The 19,226-nt window shown below is 44.4% G+C and overlaps 1 protein-coding gene across 1 annotated transcript; it reads right to left on the reverse strand.

Moving 5' to 3' along the window:
• Positions 1–523: 523 nt before the first annotated feature.
• LOC141628082 (uncharacterized) lies at positions 524–1,036 on the reverse strand. The gene has a single exon (XM_074441269.1). It carries the CDS (start codon positions 1,034–1,036, stop codon positions 524–526), a length of 513 nt encoding a protein of 170 aa, XP_074297370.1.
• Positions 1,037–19,226: the final 18,190 nt, after the last annotated feature.

Consider the following 19,226-nt stretch of genomic DNA (forward strand, 5'->3'; position numbering starts at 1 on the left):
ACAAGTTGTTACACTTATGTCGGTCACTCGCCATAACCAAACATGTAAGTATGAGGGTGTAAAAATCCTCTTTTATTATGTTTTCATTTGTTTCATGACTTTAACATGCTAAAACATGCATAACATGACCCAAAACATGGGATAAACGAGCCAAAACCGATTTTTGGTCTGAGGCAGAAGCCCCTTAGGTCGCCAAATGGCTCGCGCCAAAATGGGGTGTCCAGACCAGAGATCAACCGTATTTGTTCTTGTCATTTCCCTCAACCCATTTTTCATATTTGTAATCGGTTTTTACCATTTCAAGTATTTTCGAAACCTTTTTGTTTCACTTCACATGTTTTAACCATAAAACATTTTTCACCCTTGGTTCTTCATACCATGACGGTTAAATCCGTGTTTCGGTGATAATATTTGGTTAATGACATTTAAAAAGTATTTTTTTTAGGTAAAATGTGAGTATATAAATTATATCAAAAAACAGCCATAATTACAAGGACAATGTTCGAATCCCGGCTAAGGCATTCTAACACATAAATCCTATGCTTGCCTGCCAGTCAATGGCACCATTGCTTTCTAGATTACACATTTTGCTACGAATTCTCCTCTGAATTAACTGCTTCAGTTGCTGTGCTATAATGTCAGGTCTCTGAACACACAACTGATGTCTCGCATTATTTCTCTGAAACCATATGGTATACCAGAATGCTGTTTGAACACACGCAAAAGCCTTCCATTGCAATCTGTTCCTGTTTGCAGATATTAATGCAGTAGGATCAGGCATTGGCTTACCAATCCAATCTGCAATACTATCCTTAACCTTACTAGTGAACCTGAACTCTGAAAAGAGATGGTCACTTGTCTCAGGCTGTTCCCCACATAAGATGCAGTCATCATCAGGACACAAACCAATAGCATATAGCTTGGTTCTAAGATTTAATCCATCTTGCATAATCATCCAAGCAACAACAGAGTGTTTAGGGATGTTCCAGTTATTCCATACAAGATTAGACCAGGCAGTTTTGGGGTGTTGACCCATCAACCATTCATATCCATTACGTATAGAGTATCCTTTGGTCGAAGAAATCCAAAGATTACCATGAAAACCACTCTTAATCCTTTCCTTAACCTTACAAATGCTCTTCTAGGTCCAGGGGGTATCACTTCCAGGAGTATAATCATGCCATTCAACTCCCTTTAAATACACATTAGCAACCCATTTGATCCAAAGCCTGTCAGGCTTGATATATAGCAAATTCACCAATTTCCCCACTGAGGCAAAGATTCCACACTCGCTTTTTAATTCCTAGACCTCCTTCATCCTTTGGCAATGTAACTCTATCCCATCCCACCAGTGGAACTCCGTGGTAATCAGATGAGCTACTCCATAGAAAGTTCCTGCAGATGGCTTCTACTCTTTTGATCACACTCTTTGGGATAATGAACATGGCAGCCCAATAATTGTAAATAGTGTTAAGCACTGAATTTATAAGAACCACTCTTCCTGCATAAGATAGCTTCTTTGCACCAAGGCTACGAATTTTTGCCACCATTTTTTTATCAGGCAATTACAGTCCTTCTTGCTCATCTTCCTGGTCAGTATGGGTACCGCCGGATATTTAAAAGGCATTGTGCCTTCCCCGGAAACCAGATTACAGCAAGGATGTTCTTCTCAAGTCCTCCCGCATCCCATTAAAAAGATTTCGACTTCATCATTATTTATGCTTAATCCTGAAGCTTTAGAGAAGAAACTGAAAGCTCTCAAAAGTAGGAGAATAGAAGGAGCATCCCGTTTACTAAACATCAACAAGTCATCCGAAAACATAAGGTGAGTGAACTTGAGTCCCTTACATAAAGGATGATAATGAAAAGTCCATCTTGCTGTAGCAAACTTAATGAGTCTTGTCAAGTATTCCATACAGATTGTAAAAATGAGAGGAGACACAGGATCTCCTTGACGCAGACCCCTCATACCTCTGAAATATACAAAATTATTCCCATTCAAGACCAAAGTAAAGGAAGTGGATTGAATGCAAGCCATAATCAGAGTAATAAAATGTTTTGGAAACTCGCAAACTACCAACATTTGCTCCACAAATTCCCATTCAATCAGATCATACGCTTTTTGCAAATCTATTTTAAACAGCATCTAGGTGACACATTCTTCCCGAGTACTGATGCACAATATCTTGGCAAATCATGACGTTTTCAATGATGGACCTCCCTTGAACAAATGCTCCCTGACATTCATGAATAATATCTGGCAATACTAGAGCTAATCTGTTGCAAAGGAGTTTAGAAATGATTTTATATAACATATTGCAGCATGCAATGGGCCTAAATTGTTTCACAGAAGTTGGTCTCTCACATTTTGGAATCAGGCACACATTGGTTGCATTTATCTGGCCAAGTAATTGACCAGTTACAAAGAATTCCTTGACTGCCTCAAAGACATCTTGCCCAATTACACTCCAAGCATCTCGAAAGAAGCCACTTGAAAACTCATCAGGTCCTGGGGCTTTGTCTATGGGAATTGAGAACACCACCTGTTTCACCTCCTCAAAAGTCATTGTCTTGGACAAAATCTTAACATGCTCCTCACTACAAACATTACCATAAGCCAAGACAGCATCCCTCACACCCTCAGTAGTCTTTTTACTTCCAAGTAAACCTTGATAGTATTCCAAGAAGGCACTCTGAATGCTACTACTATCTGAACAAACAATTCCATGCTGATCTTCAATTTGGATGACAGTGTTTCTCATGTATTTTTTCCTGAAAATACCATGGAAGTAAGCTGAATTTATGTCCCCCTCCTCTAGCCATTGAGCCTTGGCTTTCTGCTGGAGGAAGCTGTCTCTATCCTTACGAAGTCTCCTGAGTTTTGTAATAATACCAATCTCTTGGCTAATCAGATCAGAGCTAGTGGGGTTCCCACTTAACTGCAGCTGAAGAGTATTTAGTTCTTTCTCAGTCTCCACAGTTTGAACTTCAATATCAGCATAGCAGGTTTTGTTCAATTCTTTAAGGACTGTTTTCAATTCCTTAAGCTTTTTCACAATACAAAATATCTTGGTGCCTAGGATATTCCTGTCCCAATCCTCCTGGACTTTAGGCAAAAATTCTGCAGCCCCACTCCACATAGAAAAGTATTTGAAACTCCTATTTTTCTGAATAGTTAGCTTGTTGTTATAAACAACACATGGGGTATGATCCAGCACTCCTTCAGGGTAAAAATGCCCAACCATTTCAGGAAACATGGTAGTCCATTATGAGTTGATAAGAAAACGATCTAACCTACTATATTTCCTATGCATATCATCTTGTTTATTCGTCCAAGTGAAGAATGCCCCAGTAGCCTGAATATCAACCATATCACAATTGTTCATACAATCCACAAAAGCTTCCATATCTTCAGGCTTAGTCTGACCACCTAGCCTTTCATCAGGGTTCATCACTGTGTTAAAATCACCTACAATAGCACAAGGTTCAGTGCATCCAACAACATAGTTATTCAAACAGTTCCATAACCCAATTCTGTCAGTTCCTTCATTAAAAGCATATACCATAGTTAAGAAAAAACATTTCGCAGTAGCTTTGACTTGAACTTTAGCATGAATGAATTGAGGATCATAATGCAGCACCCAAACATCAAATAGATGAGGTTTCAATAACAACCACACCCTACCTCCCTTATGTGTATGACAATTGGTAGTAACACACCAACCATCAAACATATTGAGAGAAATATTACTCACATTAGTTCCATTTATTTTAGTCTCAAGTAAACCAAAAAGGCCTACTGAGTGATTATTCATAAAGCATCTTACCAACTTCTGTTTATTTACATTATTAAGACCTCGCACGTTCCAAAAACCAATGCTATTCATTAGATACAGGTTGTTGAGGAGGGTCACCAGTTTGTGTCACCTGATTGTGTTCTTTCTCAATAGCATCTAGATCAATTATGTCTTCCAGTTCACTCTCCTCATTCTCCTCACTCTGAATCTTTGTTGGAGTTTTAGGTGGCAGCACAGGATATTCCTTGTCTGATAAAACATTATTGACTTAGGGACCTGTCTCCAAACCATTTTCCCACTTGGTTTTGGCTGTTGTTTATTTTGAGACCTCCTACACTCATTAGTTTCATGTCCCATACCTTTACATTTCAAACAAATACTCGGTTTCCATTCATATTCCACCTTGATCTTCAATAGAGTGCCATGCTCATCCTTGAATTGCACACTAGTTGGAAATTTATGCCCTACATTCAATTCAACCATTACTCGAGCATATCCCAATCTAGTTTTCTCCTTTGTGGCTTGATCAGTCTTAACAAATGGGCCCACTAGACCAGCTATCTTGGGCAAGCATTTACCCCAAAATTTCAAAGGCAAACCATACAATCGCATCCATGCTGGTACCACCTTAACCTCTTCTTTTAACAGATCAACATCACTTTGCCACGGCTTAATCACTAATGGTTTATTGTCAAACATATGGTATCCAGCCTGCAAGACTGCATCCCTATTCTTCATTTCCCTAAACCGAACCAAGAATATACCATTTGGTAAAAAAGAAATCTTATCAATGCCATATTTATTCCATATTCGATGAATAAATCCTTCCAATACCTCCCATGGAGGATTGGCTCCTAACACAAAGCATATCACTGCTTGATTCCAATATTCTACTTCCTCCTGCACATCTTCTTTGGAAAACTGAAGGATCTGTGAAGTCACTTCTGTTGGTTGCTCCAAAACAGAGGGAACCTCTGTTTCAGGCTGTGTATCAGTTTGCACTATTGAACTAGGTTTCTTACCTCGTTGTGTAACCCACTGAGTATTTTGAGAGGGTCTCTTCATCATCAAAAGACAGTCCAGGGACTCCATTAACATCATGCATAGGTTTCGTACGTATTACATCCTCCTCCGATGGTCCCTGTTTCCTTCTCTCAATACGGCTGCTACTCTTTGTTTTATTAGAATTAACACGTTTAGAGTTCGTAGATTTCTTATTGCTTGATTTCTTTGCAGAATTTCGAGCCATATTGAAGAGAAATCAAGCCTAATTTTGGCTGCAAGTCGTCTTCAAAATCGCCTCAAAATCGCCTATCATTAGGGTTTTTGTGATGTCTTTCCTCTTTAAAGCCTTTTATTTCATTTCTTTACATTTTTTTAACAAACATATTAGTCACCAATACAAAGTCATCCTTGGTTATACATACCATGCCGAATTTTAACCCCGGTACGATGATGAGTACCGATTAATTACATTCAAAATGGACTTATAACAATTAGTTCATAATCATTTTCAAAACTATTCATGTTAAACTTGTCAAACCGAACCCGACACCGAATATTATCAAATAATGATGATTATTCGAGTCTAGTTCTTCAAATCAACAAATGCAGTCTAAACGACCCTTTCAAAATCAAACCGGGTTCAAATACCCATTTTTAACACGTTTTATAACGTTTTCTAAATAGTCAGAACACGGCATACAACCGTTGGCTAACCCGCGCCTCAAGCAGGCCTTTTCTTTCTCATTTTCAAAACCAGAGGGAGGCCCCTTATACCGCCGGCTGGCTCGCGCCTCTTATAGCCATCGGATACAGGGCCTGTTCCCTTCCAGCATTAGTCCAGGAAGATCCCGACTACGGTTGACCCGGATATAGGACGGATCAGATGACTATTCGTCTATTCAAACCATATTTTCAAAATGCCTTACTAACACAAATGGATCATATTATGCACCCTAAACCTAATACGGTAAATGGATGTTTAATTTCCGTCTTGCATGCAAATCAATCATTAATCCAACTCGACATCTTATACTTGATACGTGGATTAAATCAACCGACTTAGAAAGCTCTCACATGTTAGGTTTAAATCATTGGATGCGCATTCATGCATTTAAACCGTTTTATCAACTTTTGCATTCGACCTACCAAGATCGATCAGTGGAGGCCGCTAAACGCGGGCGGCATTGGGTGTCTGATTAAAGGGCTTCCCAATACGTACCTTCACCTCTTACTCAGAAACTTTGGATAGTGAACGACCTTATCCAGGGCGTACGAGAGTCATTCTAGAGATAGGATGCTAAAGAGGGACGATTTCCTTATCTTTAGTACCTATGTCAAAACACTGCTTTGTGCTTCGATTTGACCGAGGTATAAAGTGGAATTCGAACGGGTTCCAGGCATCCCACAAATGCTTGGTGGCGACTCCGAACATCTCTAATCGTTTTGAGACCCTTACTGAGACGAAACCTATCGATCTAAAACGATCCGGTCGAAGGCATCTTTACGCCGGCGAGCGTGGATTTCAAAAGACCACCGCATGCCCACAGATCGACTGGACTTGCAGGTGGCCCACGACTATGGACCGGTAGGCGGCCCGAATCCGCAGACCGAGACGTGGCCCATGACCACATATTGGCGACTCTGCTGGGGAATACTAGGACACTTACGTCTTTGTGATCAATAGATGGTGAGACTCGAACGAGGTCTTGGTTGGAATGCATTAATTGATATTACGGTCACGGTCGGGTTCCTTTTCCGGGCCCACAACCTAACCCTTTTCGACCAATTGGCTCGTCCCGTCGGCGTGAGTTTTCTCATCCCCGCGTTTCGAATCCCGATTGACTCAAGCATACCATTGACGTTACACATTTCTGTTTCGTCAAAGAGCTTTCATCACTTTCGAGCATGAGGCTAGGGCACCCTCCTTACACATTTTGTTTGGATTGGTATCCCTCTCGCAAATCGGGGTTTGATTGCTTGGTGTGTAACCCACCCTTTTAAGCCAAAACCCGTGTCAGCATGATGCATAATATAATGAAATCGTGAGTGCTTATGCGCTACTTGATCATAAGTCCTTCCGTGTCATTTCAAACTTTCAAAACACATTTTTGCGCCGTTATAATGGCCATTTCAAACCTCGGTCTTTCGCCGACCGATACACGCCTCTCTAGGCCGTCGTAATGACGATTTTCAAACTCGGTTTTGTATAACCATTTCAACACGCCTTTCTGGGCCGTCGTAATGACGATTTTCAAACTCGGTTTTGTATAACCATTTCAACACGCCTTTCTAGGCCGTCGTAATGATGATTTTCAAACTCGGTTTTGTATAACCATTTCAAATCGCCTTTCTAGGCCGTCGTAATGACGATTTTCAAACCTGGTTTTGTATAACCATTTCAAAATCACCTTTTTACGCCGTTATAATCGCCGCGTCTAGACATGGATTTTAACCCATTTCGCGCCGACAATGGCTCTTTCAAAACCCGAGAAAATCACACACCCTTTTCTCGAGACACTTTCGAGATCCCGAGGACCATGCACCGTCCCCGAGACCTCTTCAAACATTTCAAACTCGATTTTCAAAACATACAATTTTGAATTTCAAAACCGTCTTGGGAAACAATACACTGCTTTCCGAGCCGACTCAAACTCAAACCGTCTTTTGCAAATAAACTTAAGACAACCCTTTTAACTGATCGACTTGCGGAGATTTCTATCTTCAGAAGCCGCCCACTAAAGCGACAAATGAATCTTTTTGAAAATTTCTATTTTCGAAAGCTTCAGTCCACCATTCCAATTCCGCCTCGTGTCTATCGAGTCAAAGCAAATGTACTTATGGGTCTTTACTTATGAGTTGTCTCACCACAAAACCTGCCAATGGCGTCACACCTTCATGGTTGGACTCGTGTCAAAGGTTCTGTCAGACACCGTAACGTCATAAATCGAGTCAGCACCGAGGTACCACACACGGTCACCCCGTCTTGTTGAGTCGATCTTGGTCTCGTCCTCTGTGTTGTCTGCGTTCAGTCTTGGAACCGTGTCTGATTGAGTTGTAATGTGAGCCGTTTTTCTGCCTCAGCGCCATGGCCCCGTCTTCAGCTTCGTCCAACAACAACAATGATAACAACAAAGATATCACAACTGATCAGCTAGCCAGCCTGCTTACCGCTCTTAAGGTCACCCTGGATCGCGTCGAGACCCGTATCGACGCCCTGGAGAACAAGGAAATTGGGGAACATAATACCCCACCTCTGACTGAAACTGAGAAGAGGCTGAAACTCTTAGAAGAACAACTCCTAGCCCGGGGTAACAACATCCACCTTGAAAATAACCGAATGTTCGAATCTGTTGGGGACCAGTTACCTTACAACTTCACCCTGACTGATATGCCTAAGTTCAAGGGAGTGGAGGACCCACTCAAACACATCCGTGCTTTCAAAGACTACATGGCCATTAAGGGGGTTAAACAGGAACTTTTTACCAGGATCTTCCCATCCTCTTTGGAGCAGATTCCTCGCCAATGGTACTACTCCTTGGACCCGAAAAACCTTACCACCTGGGATGAGATCGCAGTTGAGTTTGCCAAATAGTATGCCGACAATGTCGAGATCCAGGCCAACACCCGTACTTTCGAGGTGTTAACCCAAAACGACAAGGAAGGATTCACTGAGTTCCTAACCCGTTGGAGGAGGGTGAGTACTCAATTGGTCAGTAAGCCGAGTGAATCAACTCTGGTGGAAAAATTTGTCAACAACCTCCGCCCGGTTTATGCCAACCTGCTGAGGTATCAGAATATCAAAACTTCCCAAGATCTGCAGATTCTGGGGACACGTATTGAGGACGACCTCCGAAAGGGTGTCTTAGCAAAGACCACCGGCAGGGGTTATCAAGGATCCACCTCAACCGAATCTCGCCCTTACGGTCAGACAAACAAGATTGATGAGGTTAACCTCGTCGAACCATCTGCCAAGAAAATTGAACGCCCCCAGAGAGTGTTCACCAACATAGGGTCAACTTATGCAAGTGCCCTGAAAAGGCTCATGGACCAAGGGAAGCAACAACCAATCGGGCCCACCCCGGACCCGGCCGACGCCAATAAATCCCGATTTTGGAACCCCAACGCCTACTGCCAGTATCATCGAGGGAAAGGGCATGATACCGAAAATTGCTTCAAACTCAAGCACCTCATTCAAGACATGATTGAGAAGGAGATTTGCCTATACCCCCACCAACTAAGCCAAACAACAAGACGAATCCTCTGGGAATTCACGCCATCTCTAACGATGAGTCGACCCTAGACTGCTCTCACCTCATCTTGCCAATTGACGACGAGGTGAATGTTCTGGAAAAGGATCCTTCAGACCGAGTGTGTGTGTTCAGTGCTGCCACTATGCTCACTATGTTTCAGCAAGTTGAGGAGGCCATTGCCAGCCTTTATGAGAGAATCACCCGACTCGACGACGCCTACCGTCGACTCATCTTTAATCCCCCGACACCACGTCCGAGGGAGAATTCCCCAAGCATTCAAAACTACCCACCCCAGGATGGATTGCTCCCGCGACCATTCTGGCATAGACCCCACAAAAATAACCTTCAAAATAACCACCTTCACGAGAATTACCCTCAAAATAACTACCCTCAAAATAACCACCCTCACAAACATCGCCCTCACAAAAATATCCCCCACAAGAACTACCCACCGAGGAATACCCCTCCAAGGTATCCTCGAGACCCTGAAATTAACGGCATATGGCAGGATGATGTTGAGGATGTCTATGTCATCCCGGGGAAGGAAAAGCGGATGAAGGAAATCGGACATCTCACTCGGTCCGGACGCCCCTATCAAAATCCGAGCAACCCAACGGTCGTTCTAACAACGAATGACCAAATCGTCCCAGAGGTGTAAACTCAACCAAAGGCTCCCGAGAACTCAATCCTGAAACAGCTCTAGGAAGCAAAAGCCGAGATCTCAATTTGGCAGTTGATCGCAACATCTTTTTAGCACCGACAGGCCTTGCTGCAGGCCTTGGGGAATTTAACTGTGCCCTCCACCTCTTCCCCGGAAGAAATAGTGGCACATATGACGAGAGACGCCCCTGATCTGAGTAACCTGGTCGTCTTCTCCGACGAAAATATTCCCCTGTTCGGAGCCAATCATAAGCTGGCTCGGTACATCACCGTACGATGCGTCCAAAAGAATATACCAATGGTCCTCGCGGATGACGGTTCCGCCGTGAATGTCATTCCTCTCAAAACTGCCCACAGGCTGGGTATCAAGGAATCTGATTTAATCCCAACAAATCAAGGAGTAAGCGCCTACGACGGCACTCGTCGCAAGGTCGCTGGGCTAGTCACTTTGACCGTCGCAACCGGGCCATTAGAAAGACAAACCAGTTTTCAAGTGGTCGACATAGAGGCGTCCTTCAACATGCTCCTGGGACGTCCCTGGATTCACGCCGTCAAAGCGGTCACCTCAACGCTCCACCAAAAGATCAAGGGTCCCCTTCAACGGGGAAAACAATCACGATCCCCGCTTCCCCAATCAAAGCAGTTATGAGAAGAGGGGTAGCCTCCCAAGCCATTGAGGAGGACGACAATGAAATGTGGGGTTTCCAGGCTGTAAACGCCGTAACTGATGAATCGGCAACCTCTGATGGTGACCCGTTCACCAACCTCACGATCAACCGTATCATGATGCGTCAGGGTTATTTCCCGGGTTTGCCGCTCAATCCACTAAAGGACCCTTTGCCTCCCTTGAAACAGGCTAAGGTCCGCAACATTCCCTTTGGGCTGGGGTACGAACCTACTTACGAAGATATCCAGGAGATGAACCTCCTAGTCCGAAAACGCAAGAAGCACGGAGTCATCCTCCGTCCATACCACCTAACCCTCAATGGATACTTCGTCCCTGAGGAAGAGTCTGAACTCTACCTCGGCTTTCCGGAGCCAATCTATGACTCTGTGGCCAAGGCTAGATACCCGGGAGTAGAAGTCTTCTAGGACTGCTACTTTATCCCCGACAACATCGAACTGCATCAACCGAGTCCAAACCGTCACCATCCCTCGACGGACAAGCTGTCACACTACTCTTTGGGGAAGATAACGTCAAACGCCTCGACTATAAGGACATAATCAACATCGCCCTGAAAGACAATCAGTTTGATCCAACCGCCTTGATCTCCGATACTGACCCGGAGAAAGCCACCCAGGGTTGGAGGAAGACCATCAAGTGGACCGATCGCCAAGGCTGCATTCTCAAGATCACAACTAGAGAAGGCCATATGTTCAAGGAGGAAAGTGAAGAAGGATCTGAGTCTGAGTATGAGTCGGAGTCTGTTATAGCTCCTAACACTCCGGAAGTCCCAGTCAAGGTCCCCTTCCCACTATTTTATCACAAAGTCGTGGCTGATTCAGAGGCTGAGTCTACTAAGGTCATCCCCACTCCCATGAAATATGACAACCTGGAGCCTGTTCCAGGGGCCACTTCTTCTGTCGTATCGCCTCTGACTGACCACGAGATGTCTGTCCTCTCCGAGCTTTTCGCTCGTGTCAACTTAATGAACGCTAAGTTTGCTTATGACTCGTCTCAATTTAACTGCAATGCAATTCTGAATGACTATGAGCAATTTAACTTGAGTGACTACCCACCTCACTTGGCCAAAGAACTTGACAAACGAGAAACTAGAACCCCCATCATTGAGGAAACCGAGCCTATTAACGTAGGAACCGACAATACACCTCAAGAACTTAGGATAGGGACAACCCTGGACCCCTCGGAAAGACAACAGTTTATTGACCTCCTCCACGAATACAAGGACGTGTTCGCCTGGTCTTACAGAGACATGCCTGGGATTGACAGAGAAATTGCAGAGCACCGGATACCCATCAAACACGGGGCTAAACTTTGTGAAATGAAGCTACGCCGGATGCGTCCTGAGTGGGCCTTAAAAATCAAAGAAGAAGTGGACAAACAGTTCAAGGCTGGGTTCATCAAAGTATCCGAATACTCGGATTGGGTGGCCAACATTGTGCCGGTACCAAAGAAAGACGGACGAATTCGGGTTTGCGTCGACTTCAGGGATCTGAACAAGGCAAGTCCAAAGGACGACTTCCCTTTGCCACATGTTGACATTCTGGTAGACAATACTTCCGAACATGCTCTCCTATCATTCATGGACGGGTATGTCGGGTACAACCAGATTAAAATGGTTGAGGAAGACATGCACAAAACCGCGTTCACTACACAGTGAGGTACATATTGCTACACGGTCATGTCTTTCGGCCTCATCAACGCCGGGGTAACCTATCAAAAAACCGCTACTACTCTCCTACCTGATATGATGCACAAGGAGGTAGAGGTATATGTCGATGGCATGATTGTCAAATCAAAAGAACGGGACGGCCACATCAATGCCCTCCGGAAATTCTTCGCTCGTCTGCGGAAATATAACATGAGACTAAATCCTCAGAAGTGTGCATTCGGGGTCACCTCCGGAAAACTCTTGGGACATGTCGTCAGCAAAAGAGGCATTGAGATTGATCCTACAAAAATCAAAGCCCTTCAACAAATGCCTCGGCCTAAGAACGAGAAGGAGATTCGGAGATTTCTCGGTCAGGTCCAGTACATCAGCCGGTTCATTGCAAAGCTCACAATGATTTGTGAATCAATATTCAAGAAGCTTCGTGCCTCCGATCACACCGATTGGGACGACGACTGTCAGAAAGCCTTCGACAGGATAAAGGAAATCCTATCCAAACCTCCTGTCCTCATGCCACCTCAACCGGGGATTCCTCTATCCCCCGCACTCGATCATTCGACACAACCATGGGAGCAATGCTAGCACAAACAGTTGGCAACAAGGAGCGAGCCATCTACTACATCAGCAAAAAGTTCATTGAGTACGAGACGAGGTATACCCAACTGGAAAAGACATGCCTTGCCCTAGTATGGTCAACATAGAAGCTGCGGCATTACATGCTCAGCTACTCGGTCCACATCTACTCCAAGATAGACCGGTCAAATACATCTTCGAAAAACCCGTACTAAACGGAAGGCTGTCTAGGTGGACACTCATGCTGTCTGAATTCGATCTCAAGTTTGTACCCTTCAAGGTTATCAAGGGAAGAGCAGTCGCCGACTTCCTAGCAGAAAATCCCGTCAACGAGGATCCAACGACCGACACATGGTCACTTCCTGACAAAGACATCCTTTGTGCCGACTCCGACGCATGGGACCTATACTTTGATGGTGCATATAATCTGACAGGCTTTGGGGTAGGAATCCTTCTAATTTCACCAGAGGGAGAACATGTTCCGATCTCGGTCAAGCTAGACTTCGCCGTCACCAACAATGCCGCTGAATATGAAGCATGCCTCATCGGCCTACAAGCAGCCATCACACTTCGCATCAAGAGATTGAGGGTCCATGGCGATTCCTCACTCATCATCAATCAGGTATCCGGATCATGGAAAATCCGATCTAACGGCTTAGCTCCCCACCGAGCAAAGATCAATCAAGAGGCCGAGTTCTTCGACCAAGTCGACTACTTCCACTTGCCGCGAAAGGAAAATCAATTTGTTGATGCCCTGGCAAAACTTGCCGCGCTCGTCAACATACCTGACGACATGACATCGATGCCCCTATGTGTCGAGAGAAGGAGCAAGCCAGCTCACATTTGTGCCATTATCGACAACGAGGAAAGCCATGATAAACCTTGGTACCAAGCCATCCTCAATTACAAAACCAAAAACGAATTCCCTCCCAACTCTGATCAAAGAGGACAAAGAGCCATCCGTTTACTTGCATCACAATTCGTGATAAACCAAAATCAACTCTACAAAAGAACACCCCAAGGAATTCTCCTCATTTGCATTGACCATCACAAGGCCAAAAAAGTCATGGGAGAGGTTCACGATGGAGAATGTGGCCCTCACATGAGTGCAATGATTCTTACACGGAAAATCATGCGGCTAGGTTACTACTGGACAACCATGGAAGCCGATTTCCATAACTATGTCAAACATTGCCACAATTGCCAAATCTTCGCCAATATACAACATGTACCACCATCCCTTTTATACACCATGACATCACCCTGGCCTTTCTCAACCTGGGGCATCGACATCATCGGGAAAGTCAACCCGGTAGGCACCAAGGGGCATTGCTTCGTCCTCGTCGCCATCGACTACTTCACCAAATGGGTGGAACGCAGTCATATGCAGTCTTGACCGCCAAACAAGTGGCCAAGTTCATTCAAAACAACATCATCTGCCGATATGGGGTACCCCATGAAATCATCAGCGATCAAGGCTCTCACTTCCGGGCGGAAACTCAGGCTTTGCTGGACAAATACAAGATGAAACGACATCGATCGTCCCCGTACCGTCCCCAAGCCAACGGAGCGGTGGAGGCAGCGAACAAAACTCTTGTTACCATTATCAAGAAAATGCAAGAAAACTACCGCGATTGGCCGAGCAAATTCCCATTCGCACTCTGGGGATACCGAACCTCCATTCGAACACTGACAGGTGCCACACCCTTCTACCTAGCATACGGTATGGAGGCGGTTCAACCGGTTAAGTTAGAGGTCCCATCTCTACGCATCCTACTGGAGAGTCAAGTCCCTGAGGCGGAATGGACCCGTCGAAGGTACGAACAGCTCACTCTTCTAGACGAACGGCGTGTAACACCCCCATATTCAGAGGACCTTAACTAGGCCTTCCTTATCATATAAGTGCGTTACCATCTCGGTTGCCCGAGGATAGTTATTATCAAATGTCGATAAGAGAACTATTATGTTATATTACAAGTGATTTAAACCAACAAACAATATAAAGATACAACTCAAAGCTACACTCTAAAGCTATCGAATCTTGTGAAGACTCATCCCTGCCCGGACTCCAGCTATCAACAACATCAACACCTGCTAAGACCGACTGCTCACCATAAGGGATTACGGCAGACACATAACAAACAAACAACCACACAAGGTCAGTACTGAGATAAGATACGAAAACAATAACATAGCTATTAACACGACACGACACTAACAATCTCACACACAATCACCATAATCCAAGCAACCTTTGTCACTGACTGTCCACTGGACCAGCCCTGCCAGTGGGGGACCGTTGCCGTTCCCACCTAAGCCCCGCTCATCATATCGAGCGATAACCCTGTCCATTAATGTGCACATCCCTTCTGTGGCGGGTTCCACAGAAGGCGAATCAAGGGCGTGAAGCCACTCCCGCAAGTGACTCCACTCAGCCGAGAACGCATCTCGAGAACCAGAAACAAACAATCACAATCACCGCCGTCACAATACAAATACGATATTAAACAATCACAATACAACCACAATAACCGACACAATAGACTATCTACAGAAACTGAGTAGGCGAACCCACCTTTAAGCAACTGCAACCAATCCATGCCGACATACAACATCTCCAGCAATCAAACAATGCCTATAACCACAATACAATCATCTATTACTATCAACCAAACCCTAACTGCAAAGATGAGGACACAGATGATGATTATGACATACCTATAAGGAGAAACCCAGCAAAAGACCGCTACCCGACTCAAGTGACGCTCTCCTAAGGCACAAGGATCTTCAAAAGGCTTCCATGGAGGTTTCATGGTGAAGGGAAGGGAAAGAGGCGACTAAAGGATAGGAGGAAAGTGGTGGAAATGATTTGCGGATATAACAAAACGCGATATAAAACCCTCGCTGAAAACTCGGTACTTGATCGAGTACCCAACATACTCGATCGAGTGGCCCCCTCCTCGATCGAGTAACCTAGCTACTCGATCGAGTAGCCTCAACTCTATCGAATACCACTCTTAACACGTAACCCAAGATAGTTTTGGCACGCATATCTAAGACTACTCCCGCTCCCAAGGTCAGTCAACGCTGGTCAAAGGGTCTCTAAAAAGGCGGGTATTACAGTCTTCCCCCCTTAAAAGAACTTCGTCCCCGAAGTTCAACTCACCTATCTCAACACACAAGACACGGAAAAACACGACATCACCATTCTTCCTACTCGAGCCATTACTCCCCGGAAATACCATCCCCCATGTCATCATCATCACCGTCTAACGTTCTATTCAAACCGACTCTTACAACTATCATGTAAACATTGTCATCATCAACTGTCACGCTATATGTATACCTCTACTCTTACAAACTATCATATATAAAATATCAACCTCGCACTACAAATCAGCACAAACAACCATCACCCATCATATGATAACAACTATCAACCCGAAACATATCTCTTGTCAACTTCATGCCGCACAACTAATACCACCATGTTACTTAACAATGCGATTCTATTACGCCACATTGCACCACAACTATCTCCTTATGACTGTCCTTTAAAACATACTATCACATTCACTTTAATGAACTAAAGTAACTACTTACACTTCATATAAGTAATGTGATCAAAGTACTATAAAATTTTGTAATTAAACAACAAAACATTATAAACGAACAACAACATAACTTCAAAATGAGCCTTTTTATTTTGCGACATTACTCTTCCCCTCTAAAAAGGAACTTCGTCCCCGAAGTTCACCACCAAAAATTACAACACATATTACATATTACTTGCTTTATAACATGAATTAGAAACATATTATTTATTATGGACATTACTCGCTAGGCATATACTCGTTAAATTATAAATCATACATAAACCACCGGAATAACTAGCCGCCGTCGATAAAGCACGCTAATATCGTATGCACAAACGTATGAAGAGATGTAACTTCAATGGAGAAATAGAAATATGGCATATGTAATATTAAAACAACAAGAGACCGTCACCACTTCACTACTTTTTACAGATATGCATATAAAACCGAAACTTGACGTCCAACATATGAAATTAACGGTTCATAGGTGTTACTACGCACTAATAACTACATTAAACATCAAACTTGCAATTATAAAACAATTGCACACTTTTAATTTTCGAAAACCTCCGTAAAGTGCTACTCGATCGAGTATGTAGTGGTACTCGATCGAGTGCCATGCTACTCGATCGAGTGTCTTGGCTACTCGATCGAGTAGCCCAAAGATCAGAATGCTTTTTATCCCTCTTTCCCGCAGCTACTCGATAGAGTACGGGTACTCTCGTCGTACCTACGAAGCCAAGTTACCTTATAAAATTTGCCATAAATCAACATACATATACATAGTCGTTATATAACTCGAGTCGGGATGACTCCCCGACTCCCAACATCCTGCAACAAGGTCAAAATATCAAATCCGGCCTTATGGCCAACAATACAGGTCCATAAACCAAGTCTCAACGAAAACAACTACCAACATCTAACAATGCTACCAACATCTAAAACCAACGACCATAAAGAAAGATAAAACAAGGAGCATCACTCCTCCTCCTGCTGCTGCTGCTCTACCATCACCTCATCATCAACACCACCTCCAGAAGTACCCGCTCCCGATGACCCAATCCCCGCATCTACTCTTGCTCCGGCTCCTGGACTCACGTACCATGGGGTCAAGCCACCGTAGGCAAAGGACTGAGGTATCCCCCACGTCGACTGATCCACCCCGTAGGAGTGGAAAACCCATGTGTAGTCCCCAACTCCACTCCACCAAACCGGATACGGTCCCTCGGTCCCTATCCCCTGAGTGTACGCCATCTCGTGCATGTTCCTGAGTGTTAAAGTAGATGACACTCTCTCCGCCAAGTAGCTGGATCGCGTCTCCGGGGTGTCGAGGTAAGGGTAGCACGGAAAAGGATGCTGCTGCTGTTGTAGTGCTACCGGCCGTGGCCTAGTCTCCGAGTTCCTCTCCCTCACTCGACGGGGTCCTCTGCCCAACCTAGGTCTCTCCACCACCACGACCGCGGCATTCTCGCCCTTCTTCTGCTCTGGCATCACCTCGAGAATCGTGTCGTCGATGAGGTATGTCTGCAGCTGGCGGGGTCTATCAACATCCTCCTCCTTCTCCTCCTCATCATCAGAGTCCACAGTCACTACCGCCGGCTCTAAGGGCTCCGTCGGTGGGAGGTGCTCAGGAGCTGTAATTTTCATCCAACTCATGCCCCACACCCTCCAAGCTAGGCTACCGTCAGCCAAGGTCCTCAACCATTTCAGGTCGAGATAGTAGTCACAGTCCATAGTGGGCACTGGGGTAGCTAGAGGCACGTACTCCGAAGAAGCCTCAAAAGAGGTTAGCTTTTCAGCTAACCGAGTGGCGATAACGCCACAACTCAAGTACCGGAAAGAGGCAGTAGCCATCAAGGCAAGGGCAGCACAAACCATGGAAGGAGCATTAAAGACCACTTTCCTGGCCCGCTCCGGGTTGAGGTAAGACATCGAAGCAACACCTCATGATTATTCAGGTTCATCGATATCCGGTCTATCATAAAGGAGGTTCGAAAGAGAACGGCGAAAGACCCTCAAGGTAACATGCTGAACGTCATTAATTAACATGTTACTTGAGGTAGGAGCTGGCTTTCCAGTCAGACAAGGAATTAGGCGGCAGACACCGCACTCAGCAGGAATATCAGTGATAGAATCCTTGGGAGGCTTGGCCAACCCAAGGTGAGACGCAAACAGATCCATAGTCAACAGAAAACTGGTGTTCATCAACCTAAACTCAACGGTCTGGGCCGCTGGGTCATAGCTAAATGAGCTCATAAACTCCAAGGTAAGAAAAGGATAAGAGTGTTTCCTCAGCCTATACAACCCAATAAGGCCCAAAGTCTCAAAAAATGTGACGGACATCCGTCTCTATCTCCAAATCCTCCAACAAAGTAGTATCTATACACCTCGTCGGTCTCATTTTGCGTTTTTGCAAAACTACAAAACGCTCTCGCTGTTTGAAATCGACAAAAACAACAGAAGGGTATTCAGGAACTGCGGGTACCACGGGTCCACTCCCTTCCCCAATCTCAGGTTGAGTAACCCTCCCCCGTTTACTTTGACGGGTTCCTACATTCGGTCTCGGCATATGTGTTCAGCACATGACTTAAGCAACTTTCATAAACACGTAAAGCATATACTTCATGTAATTTGGACTTTACATACTCAGCTAGGTACACAAATTTACCAACAAGTTCGACATGTGAAGCACATAATTCATGCCATTAACTTTGAATACTTAGCTAGGTACACACATTCACCAGCAGTTTCCCAAATTCTATATATAAACTCAGTTTACAGCTACTCATAAACCACAATTTTGAAAAATTTATCATGGTGAATACACATGCTCAACAAATTCTAACATCCTAGCATGATTCTCATGTTACCCTATACACACACTTAACAACATGTGAAGCATTTGAACAAGCTCATGGAAAGGTAATGTAGAACATATCATCCTCAACCTTCAATATTAGGAACAACAACTTAATTAAACTTTTCAGACGGTCT

Source organism: Silene latifolia, chromosome Y (assembly GCF_048544455.1).
Source record: "Silene latifolia isolate original U9 population chromosome Y, ASM4854445v1, whole genome shotgun sequence".
In the NCBI taxonomy this organism is placed as follows: Eukaryota; Viridiplantae; Streptophyta; class Magnoliopsida; order Caryophyllales; family Caryophyllaceae; genus Silene; species Silene latifolia.

Excerpts from the sequence above, each read along its gene's own strand:
- LOC141628082 (XM_074441269.1), bottom strand. The coding sequence starts at position 1,036 with ATGGGTCAACACCCCAAAACTGCCTGGTCTAATCTTGTATGGAATAAC.